General features: G+C 45.4%; 1 protein-coding gene across 1 annotated transcript in view; it reads left to right on the forward strand.

Annotated features, from left to right (window-relative positions):
- The window catches only part of ARF1 (ARF GTPase 1), a 31706-nt gene extending 24700 nt beyond the window's left edge, over nt 1-7006 (forward strand). The window contains exons 4-5 of the mRNA XM_088467472.1: nt 4709-4833; nt 4939-7006. Of these exons, the coding sequence (XP_088323598.1) occupies nt 4709-4833; nt 4939-5100 (287 nt within the window). The 3' untranslated portion in view covers nt 5101-7006. The remainder of the gene's footprint in view (nt 1-4708; nt 4834-4938) is intronic.
- The last annotated feature ends 3490 nt before the right edge of the window (nt 7007-10496 follow it).

The raw sequence follows: 10496 nt of genomic DNA on the forward strand, positions 1-10496 counted from the left end.
TGCCCATGTTACACATTTAGTCAGGAGTGCTTTGTTACCTATACAGTCGGCTTCTTCCCTTTAAAGATTCTACAGATAGAAAACTTTAAACCTGTCTTAAATCTGAATTTTCATTGTCTGGAGCTGTTACTTGACCAGCTATGGCTGTGGCTTGGCTGTCCAAGGCTGTTGAGGAATGGACAGGGGCATTGGAAGATACTCTACCGAATGCTACCAGAGAACAGCTGACATATATCTCCCACATACGGGAAGCTGCTTCTTATTTGGTAGAAGCTGCAGTAGATGCTGGGCTCCTGGCTTCTAAAGCATCTTCGGTTGTTGCTCGTAGAGACCTTTTGGTTAAGGTCCTGGAAAGCAGATCTGGGACCCAAGAAGGCTCTGGAATCCTTACCTTTTTATGGAAACAGAATTGGATAAGATAATGGCTACTGTCAGCCTCAAATTCTGCAGGTCTACCATCAAAGTCTAGGTAATCTTCTTTTCTGTCCTTTTCGCCCTCAGGGAAGAGCAAAAGGACAGTCTTCCTCCAGACCGTCTAGTTCTCGCAGGACCACCAGGCAGCAAACTAAGAGGTTCTGGCCGATCAGACTTGCAGCCTTCTAAGCCGGTCAACAGACCCTCTGCCTGATGGGACGGGCCTCCTCCTGGGGCATTCCAGGGTGGGAGACCGACTTCTTCAATTTACAGACTACTGGCATCATACAGATGCCTGGGTCCGAGAAGTGGTCTCTCGGGTATGCTCTCGCTTTCTGGAGGCATCCTCCCCAGAAGTTCTTTTGTACAACTCCCCTATCAAATTCTATAAAGTCCTTGGCCCTCCATCAGGCTATTTACTTCCTGCTGCGGGCCGGGGTGATGATCCCGGTTCCTGTGGTTCAACAAGGAAGGGGTTATTACTCAAATTTATTTTTGGTTCAGAAACCAAATGGGTCTCATCTCCCTATTCTAAATCTGAAAACGCTCAAGTTTATCCGTGTACCTAAATTCCGTATGGAGACTCTTCGGTCAATTATTTTGGCAATGGAACCTGGGGATTTTATGGCTTCCCTGGACATTCAGGCTGCATATCTGCATTTGCCTATTGCACCATACCACCAACTATTTCTACGGTTTGCTGTCCTACAACAACATTACCAATTTCCCTCGGGTTGTCACCAAAATAATGGTGGTTATGACCGCCTGCGTCAGGGAATCTGTATACTCCCATCCCTGGACGACCTTCTGATATTGGTGCAGTCTCCAACTGCTCTACAACGCATCTCCAACTGACCATAGTCTGTTTACAGACGCACGGCTGGGTCATCAATTGGGAAAAATCCTCTTTTTCCAATACAGTGGGATGGTACATCTGGCGGCACTTTTGGATTCTCAATCACAAAGGGTGATTCTGCCAGAGGACAAGATTTCGGCCATATTATTGCGAATACGTAAGAAAAGGGTGTCCATTCTATCAGCTTCGACATGGTGCAATATGCTCAGTTCCACTCCAGGCCTCTGCAACAATTGATTCTCTCCCGGCGGAACGGGCAATATCATCTAATTCTGTCCCAGAGGAACCTTCTCACTCAGGAGGTTCGTCTCTCTCGCTACAAAAGGCTCATCTGCACAAGGGTCGCCCATTCTGCTCCTCACCACGGACGCCTGTCTTTGCACATGGGGAGCGGTGACAGGTCGTCATACCTTTCAGGGAAGATGAACAAATTGGTAAAGTCACCTGCCAATAAACATCCTGGAACTTCGCACAGTATGCAAAGCGCCAATCCTGGCACAGGACCTCCCTCCAAGGCAGCCTTGTCCAGATTCAGTCCGACAACGCGACCACAGTAGCCTATCTCAATCAGCAGGGAGGCACGCTAAGTCATGTAGCCATGAGGGAAGTGACAAACATTCTGATCTGGGCAGAACGTCATCTTCTGGCTATCTCTGCGATATTCATGCCGGGAGTCCTCAACTGGGAAGCTGACTTACTAAGTCGTCAGGAGATACTGGCCGGAGTGTGTGCTTTCCATCCGGGGGTTCTTCAACTTCTGGTAAACAAATGGAACCTACCAGACTTGGCTTCATGGCCTCACGTCACAACCTCAAGGTCCAGGACCGGAGAACCCTCAGCCGCCTTCATGGACGCGCTGGCAGTGAGGTGTCACTTCAAGCAAGCTGGCGTATCTTTCCTCCGATTTCCCTCCTCCCAAGGGTCCTCAGGAGATTCAAACAGGCGACACCGTAATACTAGTAGCTCCTGCTTGGCCCAGGTGCCATTTGTTCACCGACATACGAAATCTATCCATAGACACTCTGTTTCCTCTTTCTCTATGACCGGAACTGTTAGCGCAGGGTCATGCCTGCATCCAGACCTACCTTGTCTATCTTTGACTCCATGGCTCTTGACTTTTCCGTCAAAGGTTTCTCCAGCTCTGTGAGTCAAACTATGCTTAGGGCACCAAAGGCTTCCTCTGCCCGCAGCTATTACAGAGTTGGTCAATTGTGTGTTCCCACAAAGCATGACCTTAAGGTTTTTGTTTTCTCGCATACTTGCTTTTCTCCAGGCTGGGTTAGACCTCTGTGTCCGCCTGGCCACTCTTGAGTACAGGTTTCTGCGCTGTGCGTTTTGCTCTCTGCCAGATGTTGGAATTTTTTTTTCAGGTGTTCTCCAAGTGTGCCACCCTTTGTCCCACCGGTGGCACTGTGGGATTTGCCTTTAATTCTCAAGGGGAAACAAGCTCCTCATTTTGAACCTCCTGGACTCAGTGGATTTGAAGTGGTTGACAGCGAAGACCCTTTTCTCCTTGCTATCTCTGATTTGGCAGCGCGCTCTTGTCGCTCCCCCTTTTTGGTTTTTCACCAGGATAGAGCTATCCTCCATACACAGGCGGGTTACCTTCCTAAGGTAGTGTCCCGTTTTCATGTCCATGAAGAGATTGGGATTCCAGCTTTCCAGTCTTCAGACCTTTCTGTAGGTGAAGCCTCCATGGATGTAGTTCGTGATCTCCGTATCTATGTGAATCGTACAAACTCTTCTAGAAAATCAGACTGTTATATGATTTTCACAAACGAGGGTGGCCAGCTAATAAACAGACTCTGGCTCGATGGTTGCGTATGGATATCTCTCAGGTTTACACGCAGGCTCCCTGTTACAAACACTGCTACAGCACATCCTACCTGGTCTGTGGAACCATCTTGGCGTTTTGTCATGGTGCCTCTGCTGAACAATTGTGCAAGGCAGCCACGTGGTCTTCTGTCCACACTTCTATTAGGTTCTGCGCCTTTGACACTTTTGGCTCTCCAGATGCTTCCTTTGGGCGACCTGGTACTCCTTTCTGCTCAGGAATGTCCCCACCCTTAGGGGAACTGCTTTAGGACATGTCCATGGTATCCCTGTGGATCCCTATGGACCCTGAAGAAGAAAATAAGTCATGGTAGACTTGCCTGTCAATGCTTTTTTTTTTTTTTGCTTCGAAGTCCATAGGGTCCACAGGGCACTCAGCCTGACGCACCTGGTTGGATTGGGTAACTTTTCTTTCAGTCACAGATTCCCTCATCTTGTGTGAGTGTTTCTGGTGTACGTGGTTCGTTCTTCTACTCTTTCCTTCTCCTGCCTTTTGACTTGTTTGCAAAACTGAATGCCAGGGATGAGGTATATGTGGAGGACCTGGGAGCTGAAAGCTTAACTCCTGGATCACTCCAACCACATTTCCCCATGGTATCCCTGTGGACCCTATGGACTTTGAAGAAAAAGCGTTAACAAAGGTAAGTCTACCATAACACTTCATTTTTCTTGTCTGGTCACTTGGCGTCCTACGAATTCATTTTAAGTATGTTGTCCTTTGACTCCCAGTTTACAAGCTACTAGCTGACGTAACCCGGCATTGCCCATGTCTGAATCTTCAAGTTAAGTCCTCTTGAGTCAAATAGCGTGATGTTTGGTACGACTAAAGGATTTTTTCTCGCAACTCCCCTGAGGTTGCGAGGCGAGATCCGACAAAAGTGCCAGTGTTTAAGGGAGCAGCTCTAATATGGGTACCCATTACCACTAGGGGCTGGGGGGTGATAATGATGTGGATCATTTTTCACAGGGGAGGTAGAAGGGGCTACCTCTGATTTGGATGGGAAGGTGATATTCTAATAGGGGCCCTATGGATACTGCAAAACACCCCCCTAGGTATGTGGGTTTTTTTTTTTTTTTTTCAATGAAATATTTAAATTAAATTTTCGAACTTCATTTAATGTATTCGGGGTGTTTTTGGATAAAAAAAAATATCCTATAAAGTGTTTTTAAAGAATCACAATCTTATAGCTCAATATATAAATTGTTTTCCATCTTGATAGTTGATTATGAGCTCTCCCAGATATTACAATAAACGGCTCGCATTAGACCCAGTTTATGGCAATGGTTTCACACCAGGATACAAATTTAAGATCTGTATTACACCCTTAGATTAACTTCTGATCGTCTCTCTCTCCCACCAGCAATAATAATGCTTCCTGAGCATCTGCAACTCTCGGTTACTGTCCTGTTCCCCCCCCCCCCCCCCCCCCCCCCCCCAGGATTCACATTAGATGTAATGGCTTGTAACTTGTTGGTGAAATGCATAGAATGTTTTGTGTACAGTAGAAGTGGTTGGTCTGTAACCTGCCTTCTAACACTGTTATTCGAGTGGGTGCAGGGTGTGTAGCTGTATTCCATAACGTGACCGTCCCTGTACCCGCGCAGGTCTGATCTTTGTGGTGGACAGCAATGATCGGGAGAGAGTAAACGAAGCCCGGGAGGAGCTGATGAGGATGTTGGCGGAGGACGAGCTCCGAGACGCCGTTTTGCTGGTCTTTGCTAATAAACAGGTAGGCAATAGATCGGCGCTGTCCTTGCACTGGGGACCGACCTAGCCAATAGTCTGCGGCAGATTCGGAAACCTACAAGTAACCATTTTCTGTCACCTCTTGCAGGACCTGCCCAATGCAATGAACGCGGCGGAAATCACAGACAAGTTAGGACTGCACTCCCTTCGCCATAGAAACTGGTACATTCAGGCCACCTGCGCCACTAGCGGAGATGGGCTCTATGAAGGACTGGACTGGTTGTCCAATCAGCTCCGAAACCAGAAATGAAACCACAAGTCATCTTCATTATTTTTTTTTATTATTATTATTTTTGTTTTTCTTTGGGCTTTTTGTCCCTGTCCCATCTCCTTTTCCTGCCTTCCTCCTCCGTCTCCCTCTTCGCTTCTCTCTAACGTGGCAAACTGTTCTACTTTGCGGTATTGAGTGCCGGAACCAGTACATTATTATGTTTTTCTCACAGTATGTATTGCGCCATGCTGTAACGAGGCAGGGAAGAGCCTGAATACAGTTGGGTATCTTATTTAATGTAAATAGTTGTTGTTTTTTTTGTTTGTTTCGGATGAGGCAATTTCTGGTACTCCTATGCAATATCCCTTTTTTTTTTTTTTTTTTTTTTTCATTTTAATCTGATCAGGTCATCATGTAGTGCTGGAAAGGAGGGTTAGATTCCTGCGTGTTCCAGGCTGCGGTATTCACCATGACATTTTCTATTATTTAAAAACAACAAAAAACTATTAAATCCTTTGCCAGTTTGCCTCCACAAGCTGACACTGTGCGTCAGTCTCTCTCTAGCGGCCGCACAGATAGCCGCGGGTTCAGCCACGGCAGCCCCCTTCCTTGCGGCTCTTCAAGGGTCAGCAGGGTGGGCCGTCTTTAGAAACGCACGACAAAATGACCTCACTGGCGCTGGAGACGAGTGTCACACTTTAAGGGGTTAAACTCTATGCTCTGTTTCTTTGCATGGTTAGATAACAGGTCCAGCTAATTGCTATGCTGCTGGTTCTGTCTGCATTTTGCAGCGTATGTGCTAATGTTTGTGATTGAGCGACAACCAATTAGAATTCACGTATGACTAAACAAGAAGCCGCGGGAGTGTTGGTGAAGCCGGCGATTCTCCCCTCTGTTGCGTCACACTGGAACTCCTATTTTTTATGTTGGGATTCTTTTTGAAGCCGGTTATGTTACAGGGAGTTTGGACCTTGCAGATCTTGCTGTGCTGATGTCCTTTTTTTTTTATTTAGCGGGTTTCTTTGTACATATTTACACGCAGTGAAGGCGGCCGTTTTAGGGGCAAACTGATTTATCCGGGTGACTATGAGCTAATGAAATTGGTGAGCGCTGAGTTCCTGCTGATTTGATTGGCTTACATCATCATGGAAATTGTGGTTGCGCAGAATGTGTCTCTCTGCTGTATGTATTTAGCAGTTGCTTTAAGTGACGGATACATTGTATCAGGTTTGGTACATGAAAGCCAGCTAAAGGAGTGGGAGATGGTACATTAATCTGCACCAAATGTGCCACCTGTCCGTCCGACCCTCTAAGCAGCCGCCCCACAAGCTCCTTCTAGTTATCCAGTCAGGGTGTTGCTGGGGCTACTGGGCGAAGACGTGTGTAATATAGAAACATGAAGCATCTGATATTGGTGTTTGTACCCTACTTACTCTATCCGTTCTCTTCCTGCATACAGAACCAGTCCACAAGTTATTCTTTCTGCTCGGGGTGGCGGTGGTGGTAGCGGCTTGTTGCTTGGGTAGGACGGGGTATATCCCTTCCGTCCCCCGGACTAGGTGATAGCCGAGCGCAGTATTCAGCTGCCCTAAATGTCTGTGCCTGATGCCTAGCAATTCACATGCAGTCATTCCATTGCAGAGCCCTCTCCTCTCTGAAATCATTCCCCAGCGGCATGCCTCGTGCTGCAAGGCTCAGATTTGCCATTTGATAATGAAAAAAACTTTTTTTTTTTTTATTTTATTCTCTTATTTCTGATCAACACTGAAAAGCTGGAGCTGTTGAAACTTGGAACCGTAAGGACCCGTCTGAGCTGGTTCATCTAGTGATGTGGAATCTATTGCTTTCAGTAAACAATTGTTATCAACTGTTTTGTAAACTTGTTTTCATCTGGACAAACAAGCACTGTAATTAAAGCTATTAGAATAAAATTCCATCTATTTCACCTTCTGCTGCCTGTTTATGATTAGCTGTCAGGTGTCTCCTCTTACTGATCAAGTAAAGCCAATGTTTAACAGCTATATATAGGGGTATGCACGTATATTAAACTGTGTATTCCTGAGCTGAATCATGTAAAATATCTGGAGTTACATGTGTTAATCCACAAGGTTCATCACTTCGCTGTATGAGATTGTTGGATAAGCACCTCCACTACTGACAGCCGGGCAGACTTGCAGAAATACAGAGGATTCACCCCCCCCCATGGTTTGTTTGTAAACCAGATGTGTTTTGGTGAAACTACCCTTAAGTGTTCTGGTTTTAGATCTGGATTTCTTTAAAAAAATATATTAATAGACCAGGCTCAGAGATCCAGGGCTGTTTACTGATTTGAGGAGGAATGCTTGCGTTTTTTTTTTTATTAACCATTTATCCTATTTGTTTTAAAAAAAAAAAAAAAACCAAAGCCTGCACAGATCATAGTCTGTGGTCCTTTCAGCTCGCCCACATAGGTGCCAAAACTCACAAGTTCTGAGCCATGCCACGGTTCCACTCAGAACCCCAAAAATCAGATGTCCGATTTCTCAGAATCCCGAACTGGTCTGGAGAGTTGAATAACAGATTCTCATTACAATGGCACCTGTCAAGGGCAGGGGGGTGTATATTAGGAAACAAGTGAACGCTCATTTCTTGAAGTTGATATGTGATGAGCAGGAAAAATGGGCAAGAGTAAAGCTAGGTACACAGTACAGTTATTGGGGTGACTTGTCTGATAGGTGATCGGCCTGACTTATTGTATAATGTGTAGGAACGATCGTTTTGAAGTTTCACAGATAAAATGTTTAACAAAAGATTTCCACAAATGCATTTCTTTGATCAGTCGTCCAAGAAAATTTTGGCCTCGAACTTCCAATATCGACCAATGCGTGCGCATTCTCTATAAACGGCCCATATTTCCAACGTTTTCTCATGACTACGGCATCCTCCTTGTGGGTGGACTCATGCAAGATCTGTGTGGTGTGGTCGAACATCGTTCTATTAAATTGCATAATATGTAGCCCTGTTTGCCTGCTCAAAAAAATCGCAGTGTGTACCTAGCTTAAGGATTGAAGCTATTTTGACAATAGCCAAATTGTGATGGACTTGGATGTGGGCGCCCAAGGCTCATTGACGCGCGTGTGGAGTAAAGGCTAGCCAGTCTGGTTTGCTCTGACAGAAGAAAAAAAAAAAAAAAGTACCTGAAAAAGTTTATGCTGGCTATGGTAGAAAGGTTTCAGAACACAGTGCACTGCAGCTCCCAGCATAGCCACAGACCATGCTGACCCCTGTCCACTACTGAAAACGCCCACAATGGTCATGTGAGCATCAGATCTGGACCATGGAAGAAGTTGGTCTGGTCTGATGAATCAGGTCTTCTCTTACACCATGTGGATGGCCAGGTGTGTGCCCCAGGATGCACTATGGGGAGAAGGCAGCTGGCGGAGGCAGTGTGATGCACTGGGCAACGTTCTACCGGGAAACCTTGGCTCCTGAGGATGTTACTCTGACACGTACCACCATTGCTGCAGACCAAGTACACACCTTCATGGCAACGGTATTCCGTGATGGCAGTGGCTTTTTTCGGCAGGATAAATGCGCCCTGCCACGCAGTAAATATTCAGGAATGCTTTGAGGAACATTACAGTGATTAAGGTGTTGATTTGTCCTCCAAATTCTCCAGATCTTAATCCGACCCAGCATCTGTGGGATGTGCTGGAAAAACAAGTCTGAGCCATGGAGGTCCCAACTCTCATCTTACAGGATCTGCTGCTAACGTCTTGGTGGCAGATACCACAGGACACCTTCAGATGCCTTGTGGAGTCCATGCCTCGATGGGGTCAAGGCTGTTCTGGGAGCAGGAGGGGGACCTACAGCCATGTAGGCGGGTGGAAAAACAAAAACCCACAAATTCTGATAAACTCCCAAGTATTGATTAGTCAAGAATGGGCGGCCATCAGTCAGTATGTGGCCCAGAAGTTGAGTGACAGCATGCATATTACAGGGGTCTTGAAAAAATAAGGGTCAGCACGGCAAATATTAACTCTCTGCATAAACTTAATGTAATTGTCAATAAAAGCCTATGACACTTATGTGATGTTACCTCAGTATACCATAGTAACATCTGACAAAAAGTTCTAAAAACACTGAAGCCGCAAACTCTGTGAAAACCGATACTTATGTCATTCTCAAAACTTTGGCCATGGCTGTACGCCGTATTAGGTGGGTTGGCTGGTATGAGTCATTCACCCAGCGATAAAGCCTCGCCTGGTAGAGGCTGCTTATGTCACTGGCATCTCCCAGAAGCCTGTTCTGATTATGAATGTGGATAGGACTGTATGAGTCACATGAGGAAGTACATAGCATTTGGGGTGGGGGTGTGTGCAGGGATCGGTCTTGTGGATAAGGAAGTTCAGTTTCCCTTTTACTGCAGAGATAATACAGTGACCCCCACTTTACCGTCCTTTATTATGTACTAGAGATCACAGCCTCCCTCCCCGGGGAAGGGAACCAGATGTAGACGAAACCTTTATGTAAATTAGCAGCTTGTTTACCAAGTTATTGGAGGGTTTTGCATTTTAGAGGAGTCATGTTGGAATATATACAGTATTTTACAAATGGTCCATGTTACAGGACAATTCCTTGTGGAATAGAACAATGGCGCTCTAAGATGGGTTTCCCAGTTTCTGCATTGGCAAAGACGCCAAAGTATTCTGTGACTTGTCATACCCATGTTTGTGCTATTGGAGTCAGGTATTCAATTAGAAGCGAATACTCGTTATCGCCGATGACGTCATTTTCGCCTATTTGAATTATCCCCGTATTAAATTTCAAAGACTTTTCGCAGGTTCGAAAAGTCTTTGAAAAAAAACGGATAACTTTTCACCACTGACATAGGTGGCGAAAAAAAGTGCAGAATTGGGGTTATGGGGTGCAGGCTTTAAAATAAATAGCCTGCACCCCTGGGAATGTCATTTAAAAATAAACTGTCAAAAAAAGTAAAAATAAAAACCGGGGCATCCCAAAAAAAATGAACTTTAATTTTGGGGGTAAAAAAAAAAATTATAGCCGTTCTGTCATACTTTCACCTCCCACGAGAGTAACGTATTAATCATAAACAGGTGAGTAACGCCAAACGCAGGAGACAGTACATTGCACTAATCTGCTGCCAAACGTAGGCGTCAGGATCAGTGATGCAAAAATACAATAAAATAATAACAATCAATGTTAAGTCCCACTCTGTAACAGTGGCGGATCCAGGAGAGTGATCGCGGCAAGTGCCCCCGACCACGCAGAATAAATTTTTGTATGGGTTTTTTTTTTTTTATATGATGAGAGTGAAAATAAACTACTTTGAATTGTAAATGAACACCCAGGACCCTATAATAATCCAGCTCCATCAATCCCAATTAATTAGGTATTCGACTAACCAACCTACGGCCGCAATTCCGCATTACTCC

Source organism: Taudactylus pleione, unplaced genomic scaffold (assembly GCF_031769625.1).
Source record: "Taudactylus pleione unplaced genomic scaffold, aTauple2 ptg000071l, whole genome shotgun sequence".
Taxonomy (NCBI): Eukaryota; Metazoa; Chordata; class Amphibia; order Anura; family Myobatrachidae; genus Taudactylus; species Taudactylus pleione.